General features: G+C 38.3%; 1 protein-coding gene across 3 annotated transcripts in view; it reads right to left on the bottom strand.

The window, feature by feature from the left end:
• Positions 1 to 27,231, bottom strand: part of man1a2 (mannosidase, alpha, class 1A, member 2) — a 219,426-nt gene that overhangs the window by 136,129 nt on the left and 56,066 nt on the right. For all 3 annotated transcript variants that reach the window (XM_041806736.1, XM_041806737.1, XM_041806738.1), the window contains exon 4: positions 1,531 to 1,627. In XM_041806736.1, the coding sequence (XP_041662670.1) occupies positions 1,531 to 1,627 (97 nt within the window). The remainder of the gene's footprint in view (positions 1 to 1,530; positions 1,628 to 27,231) is intronic.

Below are 27,231 nucleotides of genomic sequence, written 5' to 3'. Positions count from 1 at the left end.
ACAAATGAGACTAAATCGCAATATGGCATGCTGCAATTTACAAATCGCAAACGTTGCAATAATGCTTTAACTTGAAATATGTCAAAATACCAGTTTAATACATTGATGTTTTGCAGCAGCAGACATTTTATGCACATTTTGCAAACATTCAATTGTCAATTTTTTAAAATGGTTTATAAAAATTTCCCTTTTTGTGTTTTATATACGTTTTCTTAATCTAAACGAGTGAAATAAAAACCATAACCCCCATTCAATAAAGCAATTGATATTAAATTTGTAATATAAGCAATAATAATTGTAATTACACTGATTTTTTAATCGTTCTGTCCTGGTTCATTCTGTTCCTCCACCCCAGCCTCCTCCTTTATAGCTTAAAGCTTGTTGCACTGTCATATTTAGATTCTGCTACTATGGATTAATTTCTCCTGAAATAATTTCATTGTTTTCAATGCACATTGTCATAAATGTATCTATCCATATGGGGTTTCTAGCTATGCACTTCTTGGAAAGTCAAATTATGCTGCTTGTCTACATGTAGGTTGTAATACAGAATGATTCATTGCTTGAATTTTGTTGAAAAATACACAAGAACAGGTACCTGATAATAATCGCATATCAAATCACAACCACAACGCTTGGGGAGGGGGTCGCAATTTGATTGTTTTGCAAATCATTCATCCCTAGTACACCCAACAATATGTAAAGAAATGAGGTAGAAACTGTGTTGATGTCAAAATCAAGTTTTGACTTGTCAACTCATAACTCTCCCACAGAATTCATCAATGTGTTGAAACATAAGCACTGATATTGGAGAGTTCTTGGATGATCTACAAAGGCCTAAAAACTCTGCCTCAGCAAAAACTACACTCCAAATTGTGTGACCTGTGTTATTATGGCAGCTGCAGAGGTGGAAATGAAAAACTGCCTCTAAAGCACAGAAAACAGATGATGAGAGGGTCATTGGAGTAACCTCTCTGCGAGAAAAGTAGCACTGCCAATGGCAATATTTCAATTGCAACAAACAGATTTCCACTTCTAAAGAGACCCTGACAAAGACCCAACAACGTGTTTATACTCCTGCTGTCCAACACAAAAACTATAATTATAATAGCCAATGGGTTTCAGAAGTATTCAGGTTTGTTTTCTTTAATTATAGGCACAAATGACCTGATGAACTTCAGGGAATATTCATGGAGAACCAAAACAGAGAAACTTTGTGCTTAGAAAGGGGTTCATACTTTTGGATTCAAAAAATGGATAAAAGCACGTGGGCTATAAACAGAAAATACATTTTACATTATTTGGCATTCAATGATGTGTTTTCTCAGCAATCTTGTGATTCTTCTCAAAAGCACTTTCCCCAAAGTGATATGAATCCTGCTGGAGGTATTATCCCATGACCTTGTCTACAGGGAGAACACAGGCCATGTGTGCTGTCATGCATGTATCCATGTGTGATTTACAACTATGTGAGCATCCTGCCAATGGGTACAGACGGCAGAGGGAGAGACAACAGAGCAAGTGGCTTACCAAAGATGTTTGTGGAATGTCCTTTCTTGGCGATGGGCTTCAGCTCGTTGTGACCCCAACCGTACTGTCTGTAGCTGTCCCAAGCGTGCTTCATCATCTAAAAGAGAACAACGTGAAATAGTTTATTAGAACAAGTGAAAATTGTTCCTGACTCGGCAAGGCAAAGTGACGTCAGTAGAGATGCCCTAAAAAACAAGGACGATTAGAACCATCTGCCCATTTTCATTTTTTAGTCCAATATCTGCACTGTTGTGTTTTTAAGCTGCATCACTGAACACAGAGATGTGAATTAAAACAACCAACACACCAAATAACCTATTTTGATTTAGTTGTAAGTTACCACAGGTAATATAGTCATTCACCAACTACTGAATTAAAAAGGTATTTGATAAATTAAGATACTGACATAAATTTTGCAAATACTAGTTTTTTTATTTTTATTGATATATTGACATATCAAAACCCTTTCCTCTAATTTCTGAATTTCCAGACCAACTCTGAATATATCAAAATATACAGATTAGGTAGGTAGTTATTAGTGTGCTTCTTCAAACTGGACTTTTGAATATAATTACTTTTTCAACCAATTGGACCTACTACAAAGTCTTGGAGCACTTTTCACAGCCCATCTAAGCTGATGAAGAGGTTAAAGTCTGTTTGATTTCTGAGTTGGATCTGAGGTTTATTGTAACCAACGCTATGACCCAGCTGCAGACATGACAGAGTCCCTCTCTCCCTCCCCTGAGACCTACATCTGAATAAATACATTTGAACTATACATTTGAGTAAACACATTTAGGTTTAGTTGGATTCACATAACCAGAACACCAGAGTTTCAACAGAGACCTTAAACCACGGGAAGGTAATAAAGGGCTGGTGAGACTTTGTTGAAAGGCGGAGGATTAGAATTTCTTTACTTTCACTCAGTTAACTGAAGCAGGTGTTACAAAAACCCTGTTTTCTCAACAACTTATGGTTGTAGAATGGCTAATTTAAGAAAGTTGCCTTATTGAAAACCTTAAAGCCTTTCTACAGGCATTTTTGTAAACCTTTGAAATACAAATTTACACAAAAATATCGGCTCACTGTTCCACAAATTACCCTGTCATCATTAGCTGGAGTTCTGGTATCACGTTTATAACATCTACACATAGACGGAGGTGCTGCTGCTAGAAACGGACATTTGCTCATTATTCAGCTCTCTCTTTATTAAAGTAACACCATGGCCATTTTTAATATTCTGGGATATGGTATTACTGTATTACTGCCTGGTCCTACCTCAAAGCATGATGTAGCTACTGTCCTGCTTCACCACATATTTATACAAGCACTTTCCTCTTCAGCGTAAACCACTTTTGATTGTTTGTTCTCTTCCCACTTAATTGATTTACACATTGGGGCAGAGCTTTTAAGCTGTCAATTAATCAATCAACTGCTACATGTGCTGTAATTGCATAATAATGCACCTCTTGTCACCGAAAATGGGTAAAGATTGGAAAAACAAGACTAACACTGAAAAAAATCCTAAAAAAAAAAAAAAAAAAAAACAGAAGAAGGAGCTACACAGACTTAGGTCACACTGGGGTAAAACCGTGGACTTACTTTTATTGTCCAGAGACTGAACCTAAGAAAAACCTTTACTGCTGTCCCAAATAACAGCTTTTCTTGGGACATAACTTTTGGACAAACTGACCCCATTTAAGGTGGTCTGAAATGTGTCCCTGAAAGTAGGCTAAGTCACACCCACATACAAGCACACACAAAGAGAATTACTGGTGGTTTGCAGGGCTGAAGAGAGGGCATGACCCCAAACACTTTAATCCTGAAGATGATGAAAATCAAAGTTCACTGTTTTGCCCGGAGCATGACCTACACACAAGCCTTCTGCGTGCTCTGAACAGCAGGTGCTTCACATACACACACATCTTTAAAGGGTTTAAAGAAGAATCTTTGGTATGATAATAAAGACATTTCACATGTGGGGGATATGTTTTGAAGTGTTCTGTTTCTTATTCACTTCAGTGCCTTACTTCTTATTTTTGTAGCTGTTTGTCTAAAATCAGACTTATTCTCCATATGACCTTTGATTGCAGGATGGGAGAGATCTCGTCTTAGGGAGGGGCGATGAGGATAAAAAGAGCAAGAGATTGTGAGATGAGCCCTGACATGGAGGCTGATCCTGAGAAGAGGAGCTCCAGGGCAAACAGAGAAGATGACACAGCCAAGAAAAGAGGAAAAAAAAAGTGCCAGCTTTTACTGAAGCTCTGCTGCTCTCTTTCAATTTCAAACCTTTTCTCCTCCCCCACAGCCCTTACTCGAGTGGCATCGACAGCATAAGAAAAGAACATTTCCTGTCTCTGTGGTCGTGTCACTCACTGTCTGCTTCTGTGGACATCTGTGAGTCTGTCTCTCTCTGTTCTCGGTCTACCTGGCAGTCTGCCTATCGCTCCATCTGCCCTCATCTCTGTCTGTGCATGCCTGTCAGCTTGTCGCATCATTTCTGTGATAACCTTTATAATAATGATGATGTCCTAGATGGCTACATCACACAGACGCTCTCATTACTGCTCTTTAATTTTCTTTTTGAAAGACAACTAAACCTAGACCAAAAATGAAACTAATTTTGTTCACCTGATTGCACAGACCATCACGTTTTTTCACAAGTGGGATGATCAAAAAAGGATTTCAAGTTCAAGCCTTTCGTTAAAAAAAATAATTTCAAAACCTTTCTGGACAAAGTAAATAACTCTACTCTATTAACTGTCCTCGCTAGGGATGGGAACAATTAATCGATGATCGATTAATTGGCCGTTAAGAATTTGGTCGATCACGGGGAATTTAGTTGATCTGACGTTGGCGTTTAATAAAGAGACTAAACACGTCTTTCTCTGCACTGCATAACAATATCTACCCTCATGACATTGTGAGTGGGACCATGCCTCGTTTATGTTTAAGAGCCCTCGGTTTCAAAGGGTGAAAATAAATAAAGCATTGAGAAACACACTCATTAGTCACCTGTTTTTGTTATATAGGGAAATGTTATACATATATATATATGTATATATATATATAGATAGATGGATAGATAGATAGATATATATATATACAGTGCTTAACAAATGTATTAGACCACCTGTCATAAAAAGGAGAAAACAAATATTTTAGAAATCTTTCAAAAACTTATCTAAAACTAAAAACTAAAACTAAAAACGTTTCACCATTTTGAACAGGAATGAGGAATTTCAAACTGAATTCACCTTTTATATCCAAATTTGAGCCGGCTCACTGGGCTTCTCTGAGAGGTCAGAAATTAATCAAGCATAACTATCAACCACTAATGATGAATCAAGAAATAATAATGTGCTTTACTATTTTTTCAGGTTTTTTTGTGAATCAGTCAATTTGAAAATTCATGAATAACAATAATAATTATATTTTAGCATTAAAAATATCATTTTGGGCTAAGGAGCTTCTACATATTGGTGTATTAACCATTGCAATAAACTTAAAAAATGATTTTGGTAATTACCAATGCTGTTAATTTAGGGCAGCTGTGGCACAACCTTACTTTGGGTGGTGGTCTAATAAATTTGTTAAGCACTGTATATACACATAGGCTATATATTTATATATGCCCATGTATGTATGTTTTTATACATACATAACGATTAATCAATTAACTGATTGTTAACATTGTAGATGCTTGAGTTGGCAGGTTTCTTCCAAACGCCCATCCCTAGTCCTTGCTGAATAAGGCATAAAAAGCCCCCAAAAATATATCTTTGGGTTGCTCAGATGGCCTAGTGGTTATATTGCGCCCCACATAAGTGGGCGGCCTGGATTCAAGTCCGGCCTGTGGCTCCTTTCCCACATTTCTCTCGCCCACTCTCTCCTAATATGCACATTAGTCAAGCACTATCTGCAATACCAGGTTGTACCTTGGCAGCAGCTACCCATCAACCACCTTGTTTACCTCCCTCCCAAGCTTTGCCTGTCTTCCTACTTCCAGCCTGCCTGCCTCACTAACTGTTGGCCTCTTTATGCCACCATGAGCATCCAAACCGTCGTCCATCTCCTGCTCTCTTTGGAGCCGGCCAGCAGCCAAGCTAATAAAGACAAGGGCCAGGAGCTTCATTGTGTTCTTGGCCTAGTGGCTTTTCATGACGCACTCCATGCACGTGGCACCAGCTTATAAATCAAATTAATACACACTGTGACATGGACACTTAAGTGTTGGCTGCTTCCCTGCGTTCTTTGTTGATTGGATGCTTCATCAAATTCTGATTGGCCCATATGCCAAGGACAAGCGCAACAGTGCAGGGTGCTTGACAATGTTGACAAACTGCTTATTTAAAAAGGACCTTGGAATACTAATTGGACATTAAGCTACAAAATTCAGTGATTGATTCTGACAGCTACTTCTAGCCAGCACAGCATCTTGGGAACCACGAGGAAAGAAGGGGAAGTACACATTTGTATCGGCCAAAGAGGCTGGATTATCTTGCAAAGACAAGTAGGACTCTTCACAAAATGGCTTCAATTATTCTTCTGGAGAGACAGTGGAACAGAAAAATCCTTATCAGTAACTATAATCAATAGAATCACTTCATCAGACAACTCCATGTATTGGCAACAGGTTAGTAGTGAAAAAAGCTCTGCCAACTTTCACAGAACTATGTCTAAGCTAATTGACTGCTTCATGGTTTTACAGCCTGCTGTGTGCAGTTATGAAATCCTGTTAAATGATGCATCTTCTTGTTCAGCACTTTGAGATACAGGCCATAAATTCAAGTGCTATGAAAGTGCAGCCCTGCGACAAGCTTTCTGCAGGAGCAATGAAAGAGAGAGGAATGTTCATGGATCACTTTATGAGAGGGAAGAAGACAGCGTTACAAGAGACACCAACATTGGAAGTTGAACCAACCAATCACTGTGCTTTCAAAGACTAATTGTGCGTGCAAATAAACATGGAGTTTGATTTGGATTTGAATATAAAACTTTCATTTAATGTCAAATGTAAACAAACACCAAATAAACTTAACATAAATACATTTAAATATAAAATGCAATACCTTATTTAAAGAAATAAATAAGAAATTAGGTTGAATAAAAAAAGTAGGTAACTTAAATCAAAAAGAGTAACAATTTTGTTAAATTTTGTTACTGCAAAGTTTGCACTCTTTCTCGAGGCATTTTATTTTTCGGGGCTTCCTAAAAAAAGAAAAAAAAAAAAAAAAGGCCTGAAATTGATATCCTGATATATTTTTGCTATATCCTGACACATTATATATTGCGATATTTCAAAATGGCCTCTCAGCAGCTGTATTTATTTCAGCCCCAAATGACACTAGTTTGGTGATTAAAATAGACTGTTCTACTGGATTTTTTTAATAAAATTGGATGCAGAAAGTAGAACTCAATATAAAGTCAAACTTAGCAGTTTTATTTTGAAATAGACTTTATTCAATCTTTTACTAATAAATCAAAAATATATAAATCTTGAAATACTCAGTATTTTACAGTGTACAGAAAGTCCTGAAATCTTTTCTGTGTTATGTTTACTATTGTTGACTATAAAATGATTATTTCCCTAATTAAGGGTGAAGCAAACCTACACAAAACTCACCAATCCTGCATGCAGCCAGAGGCCAAAACCCTGCAGTCTAGTCCACCGCTTGAGTTAGACCTTTCCTTTTCAAAGTTGAACGACTGCTCAACGCTGCAGATCCAGCGCTGTTTCTTGTTGTCTGTCTTAAAAGGCAGCTAACTAGCCGCTAACTCGCCACTCTGCTCTGTTTACCTTCTACTCCCTTGCTTCTCTCACCGCTGATATAAAAAAAAAAAAAAAACCTGGCCCCATGTGCAGGAGTTTTCTGGATGGGCAGAGGAGAAAAAAAAAGACAGCTCTCTGCTGTGAGAGATGCATTCAGGGACAATGGGAGAAGCCAAACTCCAGTGAGAAATGCACCCTGGTGGCTCAAAACTTCCACATAATTTATACTCAGATATTTGCGATATAGTCATTTTCACAACACGCTACATTCACAGAGCGAGGGTAGCGCCAGAATCTATTTGTGGCGGGCCTAATGTATGGGAAACACTGTATCTGCATTAAATAAACCATTCACATCATGTAGACAGCTCCCAACCTGAATCCTTTATGTTTTCTTCAGAGCCAACTGTATCCTCTGTGACACTCAGCTGTGACTCCCAGGGAGTCGTGGTGGTGGTTAGTCCTCTTGTCAGTTAGTACCTACTGTGAATTCTACATCTGGGACTGCAGAGCGTGACAACAGGCAGCAGCTTGTGGTGTAGGATGAAAAGAGCCTGTTCAACCCTGACAAGTCTCCAAAGTAACACAGACAGACAAACACAGTCTGCTTCTTTGCATGATTCATCTTCTTCTCTATGGCAGCTGCTTGGTAAGGCTGGGAGTCACTGTAATCTTCAACACAAATACACATTTTACAATGCATACTCTTGAAAATGTTCCCTACTCTTCTTTTAACTGTAAAACCACTTTCATTATTAAGGCAGAATAAAGAGCTGCTACTTTGGAGGTTAAAATCAGGACAGAAACGCTGGTTCCTGTCTTGAGAATATGTGGGTAATCGATGTTTATCCTTATTACTGCAATAGCCTCATTTGGTGCAATCTCAATGCAAGTACTCAGAGCTGCTACATAAGTTCCTGTTCCACTTTATCAAACATGGACCTCCTTCTGAATGGATTAAGTCCTTGAGGTAAAAACAAAAGTTATCAGGCAAAACGGTTAAATTAATTTTCTGTGTCAAATAAAAGCTTTAATTTGTGCTTTCATCAGTAGAGAAAAAACTTATTTTCAAAATTATGTTTGATATTTTCGATTTGTACAAGTCAGCCTGATTGGTTTCTAAAGAAAATTTAAACTATAATAATGGATGGTGGATGGTAAAAATAGACTTACACTGTGTCAGATAGGAGAATACAGCATGCAATGCCTATTTAGCAAGATGAAGGTAAAAAGTTTGCTGGATGGGACTCAATGAGCAGAAGGTCAGCATCTTTTCTCTCTGCTCTTCTGTCAGTCTGTAACAGACACTAGTGCTAACGTGAAGCCTTCGTTTTAATGCAGTGATAAAGGGACTTAATACCACGCATTTGCTGGTGTCCCACACAGGCGTGCGACAAAACTACGAGCAGGATCTTGGTTGGATGAGAGGTCATCGATCAACCAACCAACAATTTCCAAAACCACAAATGATGCTAAAGATACTAGGTGTCTCATTAAGGTGCTCTAAAATGACTATTGCTAAACAGCTCACAAAAGGACTACTAATTTTAATGTCATTATTGTGGCTCTAGAGCATGAGATGAGAAGAGTCATTTTAAAAGACAAAAAAGTCACACTCCATCTGTGAACATATCAGTGCTCTGAACTTACTTAATAATGGATAAGTACAAATATAAAATGTGATTTAAACACTAGTGTAACTCTTTAGTGTAAAAGGCCTGCTCATAGATTTATAGAAGCCTTTTAATTCATAGATTAATATAAACATTGTTCAGGGTGGGCCTACAAAACACAACATTTAATGTGTTAAATGTTATCAAATCAAGTTTTTAGAAAAAAATTGTAGTTGAAAAGATTAGCACTGGTTTTATAATACGGCTACATAAGAGACTTGTCCTCTTTGTAAAGTGTCTTGAGATAACCTTGTTTATGAATTTTCCCTACAAAAATTGATATTTAATTAAAACCAATCAATCAGCAGATTAGCTACCTGCCTTGATATACATGAAATAAAACATTCAAGATGTCTTTAATAAAGTAATTTGTAAACTCAGTAAGTCTCATAGTTTTGCATAAGCACGCTGTATATAAAAAAAATATTTTATACCAAATACTTGAACAGACAAAGAGGGAGTTAAAATTAAACAACTCAAAAGATGGATGTCTTGTTACTCTTTAGGTAAAAAGAGGCATTTTTCTTAGATCAGACAAATGTTTTGTAATCTGAAGTGACCAAAACAACACAAGTTGTATCTTCCTGCATCTCAGCCTGCTCAGACATATATACAATAAATTCAGTCACAATCATACCATCTGTGTTTAGGGAGGAAAGAATAATTCAATAGACCATGCCCTGTCTTACTTTTTGCCTGAGAATACAGCGAAGACTGTCTCTGTGAATGGCCATTATCTCATTCTCTGGTGATCTGCTTATTATTTCTGAGGCCCCATCCCTGTATTGTTGCTGTAAATGTATTAATCGTGCCACATTATATACTCTAGCTCTCCCTGGAATAAACTGGCAGCCCAGGAGTAACCCTGTGTTATTAAGGTCAGAGTCTGAGGGAGATTAAAAAACACTCTTCCCCTCCCTTTTCTTATTGACTGACGAGTTTGAAAGTGAAAAGTGAAGCCAACATCATAGTGCTGCTTTTGATGAGCTGAACAGCTGAGCTTCTCATCTGATGAATTTATTTGGTCGGCCAACCCAAGTCTTAATTTATATTTCCATTTCATTGGTTGAAAACTTTCTAAATGAAGTGCACATTGATTTAAAGTCTGCCAGACTGGTGTCCTAATATGCAGGTGGGAGACAGGCCATAAATTTAGAGCTTCTTTGCTGAATTCATCCCGGGGTCAACTGCATAAATGACTTTCAAGGTGAGCTTCATAGGATGACAAAATAATAGGTTAAATGTAGGGCTGGGCGATTATGGCAAAAAAACAAAATCATGATTAATTGGGCTTTTTACCTCGATTACAATTAATGAACGATTATTCCACTCCCAACCTCCGACTCTGGTCGTTCTGTAAATATTTGTGTAATTTCAAAACGAATAACTGAGAGTATGTTGCCTTCCCTTTTGATTTTCAACAACATTGCAGAGTCTATGGGGAGCTGTGACCTTCACAATGGCAGCCAATTGCCTGCTCTCTATTGAAAAGAAGCACATGTGTCTCCAGCCATTTCCCCTCAGAGGACCAACAGTCATGATTCATGCACCCATCTCCCTGATGTGTCACAGTCACACATACACACATGTACATAATTAACAAGTAGGGACACAGACAACCACAGGGCAGTGAAATATTCATAAATCCCCTCCCAGCCAGCGCCTAGAGCAAGGCCATTTCTCTTCTTTGCAATTGTTTGAGAGAAAATTTAAAAATCAGCTAAGCTCCCACAGAAAAGTCAAACAGTGACAAGCTTTGGGAGGTTTGTGAAGCTGGAGAGCTGAGCTGGAGTTATGTGCTGCTCTGCGTGACCTCCAGAGTCAGTTTGACTGATTTAAAGCACCCGTCAGTCCGCCTGCTCGCCCTTCGCTTTCTCATCTCCTTCCAACTCGTCCCATGGAGGCTTCCTATCTGGCTCAACTGAAGGCCCCTCAGAAGATGCTCCAGGGTGGTGGGAATGTGACATCTGAATCTCTCCTTGAAGTAAATACATTCATTGCACTTAGACAGAGGGTGGAAATAAATTCCCTGTGAAATCGAGGCAGTGAAAGAGTCTATACAGAGTATTTACAGCACCAGAGTCAGGAGTTCAAAAATAATAGCTTAAATATAATTGAACTGGAATAAATGCATAGATCTTACCCATAAATCATACTGTGCACATGATAACATCAGGATCAGGAGTGCTTCTGTTTTTTTTCCATCAGAATAAAATGAACACCTCTTTAGAAAAACAAGTATGTATCAAAAGAAATGATGAAAAAACATTGGTATCCACAATGGCTAAACTGTTATATTTAACATCAGTATCGGTCCCACAATCTGTGCATTTCTATAGGCGGCATGATACTGGTATCAACAGATGATAGCTCAAGTTGATGATCGTACTGGCAGGTAGGAAAATATCCGCTGATATTTACAACTCGGGATACACCATATTATTGGCAGTATATACAGTATAATAGCCTAAAAAGTTAATTATCGGACGATAATAAAATTATATTATCATTAAGTGCGCTTAATGATAATATGACGTCATCATTAAGCGCACTTAAGTCATTCGACAAAGCTAAAAAATGAATGACCACCCAAAGGTGAGGAGCTGAACTGGACAATCATTGAATTTATAGCTCCTGATAATTAGCCTTTCAGCATGGTGGAATATACGGGCTTCCATGGACTAATGGTGCATTTAAAACTCTGCTACATTACACCTAGCAGGCACTTGTAGCCCTACCTGAATTGCAAAACTTCGCTTCCAGTCACGTAGAGAAGCTCCTTGTTAAACCTAAACATATTAGCTTCACCATGGATATAAGGACATCAGGTGTCAGTCCTGTTAGCATGTTAAGCCTCACTGCCTCGGTGGATAGATGAGGACTTCACTCTTAAAAAGCCTGTCCTGCACTCACAGAGTTCTCACTCAGCAGCCGGTTTTGATAGCATGTATCGGACATGGAAAATAGAGAAAAAGAACATGCATGTCGTGCTACGTGACAGTGTGTGAAACATGGCAAAAGCAATGACTGACTTCTGTGTGTTAAGTCACCCGTGCATGGCTCACACTCTGCAGGTGTCCTGTCTCCAGCATTGGAGATGTGGGTGTCACTGCGTTGTTACAGAGCTGTTTACAGTGAAATACCTTTTAAACTTGGTTGCTTAGTTAGTTTGTGCTAAAGCAGAATCAGGAGAACTACTTCAGTTGAAGTTTTATTTCTTTTGTTCATCTTGAGTCTCAAAAATTTAAATCATATTTAAGCTCTGAACTTAAGCCAGACTTTTTGCATTCAAGAATCTGTTTGTTGTTGTGATTTAAAGCGCTTTGTCAGGAGTATGTCAGGGAGCCATCTTGCAAACTGGCAGAGTAACAAAGAGAATCAATTTAAATTTAGAAGCTATTTCTTTTTAGCACTGTGGAGCTCAGTGTCAGCAGGTTGTTCAGCTGCTGTTTATTGCCCTCAGAGATGCAGATGACTTTGGCTGTACTGTTACAAATACATGTCGTATGTAATACAAATGTAACCCAAAGACATTACTGTAAGTTTTTCATTAGTATATGGCTATATTTGGAAAAAAAAACAATACATCCTTCATTTCTGATAAAAATATCGGCACGTTGGATATCGGCAGAAATCTAATATCGTGCATCCCTATTTACAACCGATATATAGGCTATAAATATCTGCATATATTGAGGACTAAAGTTTTAGGTTTGACCTACATTTATGTATCATTATCAGCTAAAATTAATCCATACATATCAGCATATTGGATATCAGGAAATATCCAATATTATCAGCAAACAATCATTTGTTCCTGATTAATCATAGTATTAGAAAAAGATCATAAGCAAGACCATTTTATGATCGTGTTGGTGGGATTCAGTGGCTAGTACTTCAGTCTTTTTTAATCTTCATAATGATCTCTGGTCAGTATCTTCAACATTGTTAAAAAAAAAAAGGCTGGAAAGCATTTTTAAACTTTGCCAAAAGACCTGCATGATCCTGTCCATGTACTTCAAATAAGAGTCATTCAGAAAGCAAAGGCCATCCTGGAAGACCTTCACAATCCTCTGCATGCAGAGTTTCAAACTTCTGCCAACACGGTAAAAGTTCATGTATGCTGGAGGGGTCAAATCAAACAGACATTTTAGGTCACTTGTTCTTCAGCAGTTGGGTCCTTAAATAAGCTGCAGGCATTGTTGCCATTGCAAATATACTGGACAGTTGAACCATGTGTTTCATATCTCACTGCACGCCTATCATGATGAAGCGTGGGAAAATGTGTGCTGTGTGTATCTGCTGCATGTCTTCTTACATTTCTTATGATGTTTACAATCTGCATGGACTCGCAACTTGAACTGATTCAAACCATACTGCACTATATGGACAGAAAATGTTTTCCATTTATATCCAATCACTGAGAGTTTCAATCTTTTGATTATTCATCCATCCATATATATTGATCATATCAGAAATCATAAACCTGCCACATTTTTTTACTGTAAGTTAATTCTTGGAACCCCAGGTCAGTTTTTGCTATTTTTTGATCACCTGTATTTTAAATGAAAGAATAAAATCTCAAACCTTTAAGGTCATAGACATCTACTCATTCAGGACAAACCTGGACTATCAGGATACGTCTGCTGCAAGGTTGTCAGATGAATGTAGCAAAAGTAATATGACCAGAAAGACCATGTAAAGGAACTAAATGGTAATCAAATATCAGGGAACTTTATAGCAATGACACCCAGATCTACAAAGAACAAGCCTTGTAACATCTGTACTGAACTCCTACAGTCCTTATCTATCAGTAGAAAAAATAACACATTTCAAACAAATACACAACAGAAGCTATCACTGCGTTTTATCTTTGTAAAACCAATTCACATCTTGGGTACACGGATTATTCCATTGTGTAAAATGCATATGAATCCTATTTTAGGAGCACAAACGTCCTCTTTTCAGGCCACAGAGAGCTCATCTTAATTACCTTTCCAACTTGCAAATAACTACCTTGTCTCTTGTTGACCTTTGGCTCGCCCTGATAGATCAAAGAGCTGAATGATTTAGAGAGATATTTGTTGTTTTGTAACCCTAATATAGCAAATGAAAATGTAATATGACATTGTTTTTAAATTCCTCAACTATATTTCTCAACAAACAAGCAATAAATCCTTCAATGTTATAAGAACAAAATCTTTGCTGGCTTAAGCTAAGGCTGAATTTTTTTTAAAATAGTGATTATTTTGACTCATTGCAAAATCAAAATGAATCGTACTGAAGGGAATGATGACTGAGGGTTAACACAGAAAAAAGAGGATTTTTGCATCTATTCAAGAAAAATTGACACTTCAATGTTTGCATGTGTAGTGTGTTACATCTCTGATGCAAAAAAATGTATTATACATTTAAAGTCAAAGAAATATTGGAGAAAATCTAAATAATTTCCCAGCCATAGTCCCAAACACCAAGAAAACAATTGAGGAAGAAATTGGAGCCTCATGATTGGCTGACATGCTAACAAGAAATTTTGGCTTTTACTCCCCATGTCATAATGCAGGATTTTTAGCAAGACTTAAGTTTTTTGATTGCAAAAAAATATTGTAATAAATGGGGCGCAGATGGCCTGGTGGTTAAAGGCGTGCCCCATGCACGCAGGCCAGTTCACTTCTGGCCAGTGGCTACTGTTCCGCATGTCTCTCCCCCACTCTCTCATCTACAACTCTGATTCTATCCACCGTCCTGGGGAAAAAAAAAAAAAAACAAAAGAAAAAAGAAAAAAGCATTAAAAAAAAAAATACATACACAGTGTTTTACAAATCTATTAGACCACCTGTCATATTTGTCTCAGAGGCCATCCAGCATCATAAAGTGCTTTAATGCAGACTCTTTGATTTTCACTGAGCTCTCCACGTTTTACCATTTTGAATAGAAATGAGGAATTTCAAACTGAATTCACCCAAGTTTGAGCCGGCTCACTGGGCTTCTCTCAGAAGTCAGAAATGAATCAAGCATAACATTCAACCACTAAAACTCATTTTTCTCTTCAGGAATGCAAGTAAATAACTATCATTTGACATATTAATCAAGAAATATTGATGTTCTTTACAATTTTTTTTCAGTTTTTTGTAAACCAGTAAATTTGAAAATTCATGGATAACAATAATAATTATATTTCAGCATTAAAAATATCATTTCAGTTAAGGAGCTTCTACATATTGGTGTATTAACCATTGCAGAAACATAAAAAAATGACTTTGGTAATTACCAGTGCTGTTAATTCAGGGCAGCTGTGGCATAAACCTTAATTGGGTGGTGGTCTAATAAATTTGTTAAGCACTGTATATATATATATATGTTTTAAAAAACAGTCATTAACATGGATTTAGCTACATGGATTTGAAGAATCTAAGCTCTGAATAAATACCACACTTTGTATATGGATTAAAATTGTTTTTGTAGGGATATAAACACCAGGAGCCATCTGTAGGTCAGCAAAAAGGTAAGCTTCAGATTACAATTCACTGAATAGAGATACATCTGAAGGTTTCTGAGATATTGTAAAAATACACACACTACTGCGCAGGATTGTTGTACTCAGCAGGGTTTGGAAGGTCAATGACAGACAAACATCTGAATTTAAAACAATTTTTAGATATGTTTTTCCAGAAAGGACTGAAGACAGCACATTATTGATGTTCTTTATCAAAGTGTTAACTGTGTTTAAAGATCTAAGACAACAGATCTTTCCCAACTGTTCATGAGAGCTAAAAAAGGTACACATGATTCATCTAATCCTTGTTCAAGAGTCTTATTACCTTGGTTAGAATAAAATATCTGATTTTCTCAGTAAGCTTGCATAGAAGGTAGGATGAGTCATCAGAAGTATTAATTGCAGAACAGCCATAGGCAGGTTACTCATTGTGTACTGCTTTCATGTACATCGCAGGTACAATTTAGTGACTAAGATCTCAGCTTGTACCTAAAGGGCAAAAAGGTTTTTTGGTGCACAAGCTAGATCACCTCTGTTCACCTTGTCTTTTAAAGTTTCTTTAAGTTCCAAACAAAAGGCATGCTGCTTCTCCACATTTCCAGGGTTGAGCTCACAGTTATTGTCCTGAAATGTTGGTCCATTTTTATTTGCTTAAATACATGGTGAGAAAACATCAAATGTAGCTTAAATATATTTTTTAACCAGTCACCGCCAAATACCTTATCACACACACGTGTGTTAAAGTCTATTAAAAGCAGAGAAGCACAGGCAGTAGCAATAAGACCCAGGAGTTTTTAAAGCTGTTTATGAGTGTGTTGTATAAAAACATCAATTGATTATACATCTCCTCTAATCACTGCACACCAAAAAAACAGGGAGATAACATTAATTGTCTGTTTCTTGCTGTTGTCTGCAACATGAGTCCCTCGCACTTCATTATCCATTACTCATTATCTCCTCATCATTCCAGCAGATAAAAACTAACAGAGGGGGGTAGGTGGTAGGAGTTATCTGTTCACATTTAGATTCAAGTGTTTACAAAGAGCTGTTATAAAACCAGACCTGTTAAATAAATGCCAAAATTCATGTAATGACTTTCACATGAGTTAGAATAGCATTACTCTGTGGAGGCAGATGTCTGCAGGGTGCGATGAGAACCAGCAACACTAAGTGGATACTGTTTCATTGTTGATTGATCGAGTGATTGGTGTGGTGATGACAATGATGTTAAAAACTAATAAATATTTAGAGTGTCAGCTTGCAAAAATATGGCAAAAATATTCCTGACAAAAAAATACAGATTGAACATTTTGGACACAGACACTGCTGCTCTTATGCACTGAATTCAACTGCTAGATGTTACAGCAGTGTCACAAAAAGTCCTTACAGCAGATCAGCAAGAAGTAACAACTTGTGAACAACCAAAAGTGAAGAAAAAAGCATGTTTTTTTCAAGTATTATCCCTATGCTTGTCAAGATTACTTACTTCAGCTAAGATAAGAAAACTACGAAATATTAGTGGAGCAGGTCTCACATATAACAGGCTACTGCCCTATTGCCATAATGCCCTGATGCCCTGATATAAACAGGCACCATGAACAGATAGCATCTCACAGGAGCAGCATGTCATAGTGTTTTGATCAGGAAAATGGAGATAAAAATGTATCAAGTTAAAATGGCATATCAACCTGAGTAATGTTAATCAGCCCAGGCATGAGGGCACTGATGTCCTAGGACGATGATAAATGAGCATATATAAACTAGAAAAGCACTCTGAGAGTGCAGACCTCCACTATTAGCTCTATCTCCCAATAGTAAAGAATCCTTTCAATAATTCCTGGATCCAGTTGGTGATCCAGATCACTCCCAAAATCGAATCAGTTCTTCCTTATGCCATTTCTGACATTTCCTGAAAATTTCATCAAAATCCGTCCATAACTTTTTGAGTTTTGTTGCTAACAAACTAACAAACTAACAAACAAACAAACTAACAAACCCTCCCGATCACATAACCTCCTTGGCGGAGGTAATTATGGCAACATTCTCACTTAAACCCAAGCATCATTAATAACCAGACATCATCAGAACTAAGACATCACATGACATCACAGTAACCCTGCCAACAAGGAACACAGCAACATAACTCCATACTTAACTGCAACATTGATCAGCAGAATACCACATTGTACACATGTGACTTTCTATTCAGTACTGCAGGAACCCACTCCAAATTCAGACCCACTACCTTGCTCTTTAGGAGCAAATTCTGAAATGTCAGACATCAGAGTTCTAAAAAACAAAATGTTTTCTGCCCTGAATGCTCATCTGCGCTTTAGGGGAAAATGTTGCTTGATCTGTTTCACCCATACAGGTTGCTATGTTTTTCTTGATTTGGTTGCACAGACAACTGCAGCCTTCTGCACCCCAAAAGGACAGAGACACACTGTGAAGTGATTCTGTCCTGTGCCAGCTTCACTGTCACTCTCTCTCCATCACCTAAGCTCTAATTGGTGAGGCTAACTACACAACTCTGTCGTACTTAAAACAATTAGGATGACTTCTTCCGTACACCTTATATAGGATCTCCCATTTACTCCTGCCAAGCACACTTAGGATCCTAATTTTGGCTTATTAGTCTAGATTTCTGCACATTTCCTGTTCTTAAACTTCAAACGTTTCCACCCTTGATTTCCTTACCAATCCAATATGAAACAAAGTATACACACATCTGTTGATGGCTGCAGGCCTGGGCTACTACTACATATCCCTTAAAACTTGAGTCTCATTGATAAAATGCTACTCATGTTGTCGAAAATTGTTGTCAACAATGAGGATAATGAGCATTTTGATCAAACAGTATCTGTTAACTTGTCAATGGCTTGTTGTGTTGGTTGCATTAGTTTGCAATGTAAAGTCAGCATAACACCTTTGCCCTAAAACTGTGCAACAAGTTGTTAAAGTAGAGAACTTTTTAAGCAAACAAAACTGAGTGTATGTAAGACCTGGATAGAGATGAAACACAGAGAGAATTTGATAAGGTAAGGCGAACAGATTAAATGAATTCAGGGCTTCTGTTGCAAACAGAACACTCTGACAAAATCTTCAGGAAAAAAGCAGCATGGGAAGGGTTTGCGTTTCATTTTTAAGAAGAGAAAAGACACAATAAGACTGTGTAATGATGTATTTTATTAAAAGACATGGGAGGAAAAAAAAACATGCAAGAACACAAGAGAAAGTGTAGCTGTCCCCAAAACCCATACACTATTTTGTTTCTACTGAATCAGAGAACAAGAAAGAAAGTTTGATTCAAAGAATTGCAGGTGCTTTGCACACACATCATCATTTGAAAAGACTGCTGAATACTTGCACAGTACAAGGAATACTTTCCCCAAAAAAAGGTGAAATACAGTTCAAGACAAAAGTCTTTAAAAAACTTTTCTGTGCCAATTTAATGAAAGATCTTTTGCAGTATTTGCTCAACTTTTTTCTGGCTTCAGTCTTTGTTCACTTAAAAATTCTGTTCATTTTCTCTGTGATATAAAAAGTTATTCTCTCGATGACCACAAAAGCTGTCATTTCAGTTAGTTCTCAGTTCTGGCTCTGGAAGAATCAATGATAATAATACAATGTCTGTATTATTTTAGTTTCACTCACTGTTCCATCAATGCCTTATGATAACCTTCATCTATCTGAAAAGAATGCTGCATCTCTTTCACCTGTGTGGCCAATATAGCAGTATAAAATGTGCTGAGACATGCATCATGTGTGGCCAAGATACCAGTATAAAATGTGCTGAGACATGCATCATGTGTGGCCAATATACCTATATAAAATGTGCTGAGACATGCATCATGTGTGGCCGATATAGCAGTATAAAATGTGCTGAGACACGCATCACGTGTGGCCGATATAGCAGCATAAAATGTGCTGAGACATGCATCATGTCTGGCCAATATAGCAGCATAAAATGTGCTGAGACATGCATCATGTGTGGCCGATATAGCAGTATAAAATGTGCTGAGACATGCATCATGTGTGGCCAATATACCACGATAAAATGTGCTGAGACATGCATCATGTGTGGCCAATATACCAGTATAAAATGTGCTGAGATATGCATCATGCGTGGCCAAGATACCAGTATAAAATGTGCTGAGACATGCATCATGTGTGGCCAATATAGCAGCATAAAATGTGCTGAGACATGCATCATGTGTGGCCAATATACCACTATAAAATGTGCTGAGACATGCATCATGCGTGGCCAAGATACCAGTATAAAATGTGCTGAGACATGCATCATGTGTGGCCAATATAGCAGCATAAAATGTGCTGAGACATGCATCATGTGTGGCCAATATACCACTATAAAATGTGCTGAGACATGCATCATGTGTGGCCAAGATACCAGTATAAAATTTGCTGAGACATGCATCATGTGTGGCCAATATACCAGTATAAGATGCTACAAACATGTATCTGGCAGATTAGATACATGTCAAATACTAAATTACATGATAACCACAAGCAACAGGAAGAGGTGCTGCTGCCTGCATATTTTAAAGTCTACCTCGATCATTATTTATAGAGAGGAGGACAGTGAATAGCATCAGAAACAGGGATGAGAGAGTGAAGGAGAGACATGCAGGAAAGGAGCTGCAGCACGGACTTGAATCAGGGCCGCCCGAGTACATGGGGCTGTCGGCGCCCTGTTTTGGAAACACTGTTTTGGTTGGCATCCAACAACATACAAGTAGCAGCCTGATATGCTTATGGTCATGTGACAACCAATGCATGTCTTGTGGTTCAACTACTGCACATGCACACAACACTAGCACAGTTATGATATATTGTTAAGCCCTACAAAATACCAGTGCAACTTATTTTTCAACTTTTATGTTATATTATGTTTCACCTGTGCTACATTTATAATTGTCCCAGGGTAGCAACAGCGCACAGCCTCTGGATAGATGTAATTTCAAGTCCATTTAGTTAAAGGTTAATGCCAGTACTCAAAAATACATTTCACAGAAGGGAGCCCTGTTGACATATAAAACCATACATTATGTATAGATACACATAAAGCCTTATGTGCTGTCAAATGTCACCTCCAAACAACATGTTACCTAAGGCGGGCTCATATGACAACATCATCGGAACAAGACTGATCACATCAGCTGAAAGAATAGCTAGTAGCCCAGTCCATGCTCAGCATTAAGTATAACATACAGAAAATAGATGTTATATTTTAAACCCTCTCTCTTATACTCTCATGGTAGTTTCTTTGGTAACTTCAATTGATACACTGTGTTGTCTGCAGACAGGAAGCTATCATTGCTCAGAACAAATCAATACGGACAATCCCTATGAAAACAGATGATTTTATGAGTCTTATATAAGAGCGGCAGGATGAGGGAGATTCCTTCAAGGAGTCCGCCAAATGAAACTGAGCCGACTAAGAAAGGGAGACAGGAGGAAAGAGACTGTAGCAAAAAAAGGAGGTGATGGTGAGAAAGACAAACTGAAGTGAAAACAAAAAGTGATAAGAAAAACAGCAAGTGAGAGGAGACAAGCAAGAGAGTGGAAAGAATTAGAAAGACACAGGGAGCAATGAATGATGAAAGCTGAGCTGTGCCCTACCCCAGAGGCAATTGTGCTGCAAATACACTCTCACACACACAATATACAGTATAGACCTAGTATGCAATCCACATACAGGCCATCTGCCAGTGCTGTCAAAGCTTTGAGTAAAGGAGACAAGGGAGGAGAAAAAAGGAGAGAGTTAAGTAGAATATATGGAGCAGGAAAGACTCATTGCATCTGTGCAGAATTTCCACATTGCCATCAGAAACCTGTGATGTCTCCTTATGGGCCAATACATCTGGACAGCAGAACCATTTAGATTGCACTTAAGAAGGACTGCTGTAGCTATCGATCTATCTGGGCTTTACAGACACACAGTCCACAGCTCCGTGGGGAATTACGTATGCAAACTTGAACTCTTCAGTGCAAGCCAAAGAGCTCTACTAGTTTGCTTTTCACTCACTAGTCACAGTGGAGTGACTGGAAGGCAAAGCTGGCAGTCAAAACAGGCCTTTGAACATACTGCTTAAATCAAGCCGAAGTAGGCCACAAGACTTAGATGATCATGATTCTTCTTTTCTTTTCAGATTTTGGTGATACTGAAACACAGTTATCAACCTTAAGATTAAACAAGTCAGCTAACACACCCTGATGTGACAGTGAAAACTAGGACAGCCTTGCAAAGTGTATTCAAGATGTTGACAAATGTTGATATGCCCTGCCCTGATTCTGTAGCTCTAGTTCCTGTGTTTCTGCTCTTTTATCAACAGTACATTCAAGACACTTCAACAACACTACCTATGTTTGATACATTTCCCTCTAAATTTCTTTAATATGAGGGTATGCTTACTTATCATAGTGGGTATTAGATAGAGATGCATTGATCATGGAACTAAAGACAAAGGGTGTAAGAGTCATAGTATGACAACATTTCCTCTCACAACTGACCATGAAAACAGATCAGAGTTTGTCCAGTAGTTGATTTCTTCTGCCTGCAAAGAAAAACTCTTCTTTCAATCATCAGGTACAGTAGATTAGGGGTGAGTATTGGCAAGAACCTCACGATACGATACGCATCACGATACTTGGGTCACGATACGATAGTATCACGATATATCAGGATATCATTATATTGTGATATATTGCGATATTCTATACAGTTACCTAAGAAAAATATAGAGATGATGTATATGTAAATCACACAATACGTTGGCGGTGTTCCCACTATATTTCACGGCAGCAAGACAGAGCTTGCAAATGGCATTTCCTTTCTCTAACTCGCTGTTTGTGCTCCCTGTTTTAACTCTGAAGCCAAAATGCTTCCAAACGTCTGCTTTGAATTGTGCAGGTGTTGTTATTTTGTCAGCCATGTTCGCTCCTTTCACCTATGCACTCTGACTGCTTCTACAGGAAATGCTGCGGCGACATACAGCAGAGTAGCTCTTCGGTGCCATATACCGCAGTGGAGGTGCGGAAGTCGTATTTTACTAACAACTCGGCTAAAATACGATTTTTTATTTTTTACAAAAAAATAAATATTAAGAGTTGAAGTATCGATATTGTATCAGATGTCAAAGTATCGCGATATATTGCCATATTGATATTTTTTCACAGCTCTACAGTAGGTATACTAGATGCAGGTATTCAATCAATTGGACACCACAGATAAATACTTCCTACTGATATCAGTGCTGCTTTATTTGCTCATGTCAACAACACTGCTATCGGCCAATGCTGATGTTAAACTGATGCACTGGTGCATCCCTGACAGCAACATTAGAATAAAATGTAGATTAGCGTGTAGTTCGAGGAGGGTTCACTGTGACATCAGTGGGGGAAAGATGCTACTCAAGAGGAACACAGGTTGTGGGACTGATTGTGGTAACGATTTTAGTTTATATGTATCTATTTAAATGTACAGTATTTAAATTCTGATGGTTGGCGCTGTGGCCTCACAGCAAGAAGGTCCTTGGCTTCCCGGTCAGGGCCCTTCTGTGCGGAGTTTGCCTGATCTCACATTCAAAATTTAAAAAAACTCTGGAAACCTGCACGTTTCAAAACCATAATATCTTGATTTTAGTCTGTAAATTTTAAGATTTACTCATGTTCTCTCACAATTAGAATGAAAAAAATTGAAATTAAAAATGGACTGTGCCATTGTATTACAGCCCATTAACTGAATCAACCCATTCATTTCTACAGCTCTAAGGCAGAAATACCTCACAATGTGACAGGTGAACAGTACTGGAACAGTTAATAGTCTTTCATTTCATTTCTTTCTTTTCTTTCTCTTTTATTGCCCTAAAGCTCTCTCCATATGCAGACAAAGGTTTAATGGACACTAATGTCTCGGTTGTGTAATTAGAAAAGAGCACAGAGTTCTGAGCTAATGGAAGTGGTGAAAGAAGGAGGGTTTTTATGTTATGTACAGTCAATAAAATATGTATTTGGTGGGCATAAAAATGAGGTTCTTTTTTCTATTTCTGGTGGAACAAAAGGCTTCACTGAGCCACAGAGCAGCAGAATAACCTTGTTGGATGTGAAAGATTACTACACCCTGAGCTGAACTAAGGAGACCCAAAAATAACTTACAATCTACACAATTAGCTCTGATGACATTTATGAATCCCAGATGAAGACCATTATGATACTTCACAGAGACACAGAGGTGTTGTTAACACATCTCGCTTAAGAAACCAGATTATTAGGGCCCGAGAACCGACCTCGGAGCAGGACCCTATTGTATCTGTAATGTTTCTTTCTTCCGCATTATCATTGTTTTTCTGACACTTCGTGGTTGATTTTGGGGCCCTTAAACCCCCTAAAAAATCCTGGATTTTGGCTCATCTCGCCAGGACCCGCGAAAAAATTTCATATTCTGATGGGGCCAGACTTCGCTCTCCAAAAGCGACCGCTAGGTGACGCCAAAACCAACAGCCCACAAGTTTGTCTGACATGCATGAAAATCGGTACACATATGTATCATGACTAGACGAACAAAAAATCTTGTTGGGGTCATTCTCCAAAAAGCACAGGAAGTGAGATAATACACAAAAACTGGCCATTTTTGCCCATTTTTGGCAAATTTGCAGCACTCGCATTTGTTACGAGATCAAAACGCCACAAGAGTTCTCGTCATGGAAAAATCAATCTTGTGAGATCAATATTGTGTGGACAGAAGGAGCAGCAGCTACTCCTTACAGAAAAAAATACCAAACTGGAAATTATTAACGATCACAAAGATGCCATGGAGACTCTAAAACTGTTTGTGAGTGAGCTAATGGAGAAATGGAGCTGATCTGTGACCCATTAAGATCACCACTCCAACCCCCACCCCAGCCGCATGCGCTATGTGGAGCTGCACATGATCATAACGGTCCGAGTAGATGAGATTCTGCTGCTGGTAACCTGTGCAGTCTCCATGAGGAGAATACAGCGTTTATTTAGCTCGTGTACGCACGCATACTCACTTTTAGTGCCGCTATTTGTGACTTTGTAACTTTGAAACAGTCGCTGCTTCCTCATGTCTCCTTCTCGTCTCACCGTCTGTCAGTCACACATCCATCAGCTGTGAGCTGTGCATATCATCAATCAGAAGCTTTTAGCGTGACTGCAGCAGTAAACTTAGCAAAACAAACTCTGTTTGAGCGCCATAGAGTCCACTATTAGCTCCAAAAAAACGAAGTTTTAGCCCCAGTTAAACACGCCATGCTTGCTATCAGTCAGCAGACAAAGCAGAAACACACACTTACTCACCAACGCACACACATTAACACACACGCTCATCAGTGTGTGGTGTCCAACACTGTTAAAGTTCATATGAGAAAAAAGGACCACAAAACTATCAAATAATCTAGTTCTCCTAATAACAGCAAACGTGTTATTGACAGAAATACTTCTTTTGATTGTTTTAAATATGGATGTCCTTAAAGAGGATGAGAAATAGTTTGACTTTACTAATGCAGCTCTTTAAATTTAGGCCTGTTGAAAATAGTGCTTAAAATATGTTCAAAATAATCTAAATGCTTTTATTATATATAATTAAATATTAGATTAAAAACAGTTATTGTAATTGTAGTGAGGAGAGCATAGTGTAGTAAATTAATGATTTTGTAGGATGTTAAAATGAAAGGTTTGAGTTGAAGGGCATGAAAATGTACAGTTTGAGTCAGAGTTAGACAAGACATACTGTTTGGAAGCATTGATAGTCTACTCAGTACTTAGTTCAGACATTTTTGAATAGACCTGAATGCGTTGCAATTATGACTTTCAGTTGTTTAAAGGACATATTTTCCACCCATGTATTTTTTTTTTTCCGAATTCAAAACTATTGTAAAATCTCGTCTCGTCTCGTCTTGTGAGATAAGAGTTTCGTCACACCCCTAGTGTAAAGCCATAAAACTTGGCAGAAATGTTCTCATTAGCATGCTGAGATAATTGATGTGATGTTTGTTGGTGGGCGTGGCCTATTGGCTCAATGGCGCCCCCTACAAATTTTCTAAAATTCAGCCCCCTCAGCTGGTTCAACCCAGGCTTATGAATTACGGTGTGCATATAGGTCACCATCAGACCTCTTGGACCCATATCGTAAATCAAACAGGAAGTTGGCCATTTTGATTTTTTAAATCGCTTTTCTTAAATTTTGGGGTCGTATTTGAACGAACTTGTCCGAGGGATTTTATCTGACTGACTCCATATTTTTTTACTCAAACTAAACAACCTTGACACCCTAGGTTGTGCTCCATATGAGTTTTTACCATAGGGTGGTGACGTTATCGATGCCCAAACTTTTCTGCGTTTTGCTCTATTTTTCGCTGTGAAATTACACCATTATTGCCTTATACCTTTTCAGTGCTCATGTCAATCATCACCAAATGTCACATGGATAATCACACATTGGTCCTGAATACAACCATGCATCAGTATCATCACTTTGCCACAGCGCTCCCTTCTGCCAGGTGAACATTTATACCATTAATTTTTCATGTGTGATTTATGGGTTGCTGCAAAAAAAAAAAAAAAAAAAAAAAAAATCACCAAAAATACACCAATCATCTGAGGCCTATGATTTTCGCTCTGCATATGGATCATCATCAGAGCTACAAAAAGCCTCTTGGACCCATGCAAAAATCCCAACAGGAAGTCCACCAGCTCGGCCCCAATTTAAAACTAAAGCATTTTTTTGGACAATTATAAACTGAAAACTGATGTAACTTTGGGGGATATCATTCTATGGTCTTCAAATCGTTATGGCAACACAACAGTATGACATTGAACACACCCACATGAAAACAGCCCATCAAGGCGCCCTCTACGGCCAACAGGAAGTGATGCAAATGTGTCATTTCTGGATTATTTTTACTGTGTTGAACCTATCATGTTCTGATTTTGACCTGAACTACTCACTATCGGTCCCAAAATGGTATGCTTCATTCCCGGATGACCCAGTGGCCACGTCGGCCATTTTGATCCTTTGCCACAAGACAGGGAGTGGGTGTAACCCTCATATGAACCACCCGATTGCCTTAAAATTTCACTTGTATGATCAGGGTCTGCCTCTCTACAAATTTCAGTGTTAATGTCATGGATTTGGTTCAATTTTACATGATAAATGGTCCGTCCCTCATCACCTCTACATGTCCACCTCCACCTTTGACAAACTGCCATCTACTGTTGAGGGGCAGCACTACATCATATACAAAGTGCACCATGCTGATTTTTTTTTAACATAATGACACTCAAATAAGGATCGCCCTGGTCTCTTTGCCGAGCTGCAGCACACTGCACGGGTTCGACTACAGCCCACTATTGCCACATAGTGGCGGTTGCGCCACACCCCGAGTTGCTCTGGGGTGCGAGTGCCCTCCAGTGCTGCTTGCAGCCCTACTTTCAACAGTTATTCTATGGGATTCTTTTATTTTCCATCGAGAAGTGAGCAGAGTATAATTGCATCAGAATGATTTCTAAAGCTTAAAATACAAGGGAAAAGGACTCCAACATAATTACTGTGAAACCTTTTTTTGGTTTATCACCTTTTTAATAATTTTCCTCAAGTCTGTTTCCACTTCTGATTGTCTATCACTACTATCTACAGGAGATGACTGGGCCTAAAGGTTTGAGGAGATGTGATCATGAACACAGCAGCAGACAGCTGATGCCTCAAAGAAGTACAAGTA

This window comes from Cheilinus undulatus, linkage group 15 (genome assembly GCF_018320785.1).
Source record: "Cheilinus undulatus linkage group 15, ASM1832078v1, whole genome shotgun sequence".
In the NCBI taxonomy this organism is placed as follows: Eukaryota; Metazoa; Chordata; class Actinopteri; order Labriformes; family Labridae; genus Cheilinus; species Cheilinus undulatus.
Note: the sequence above shows the minus strand (reverse complement) of the source record. Positions and strands in the feature narration are given on the sequence as shown.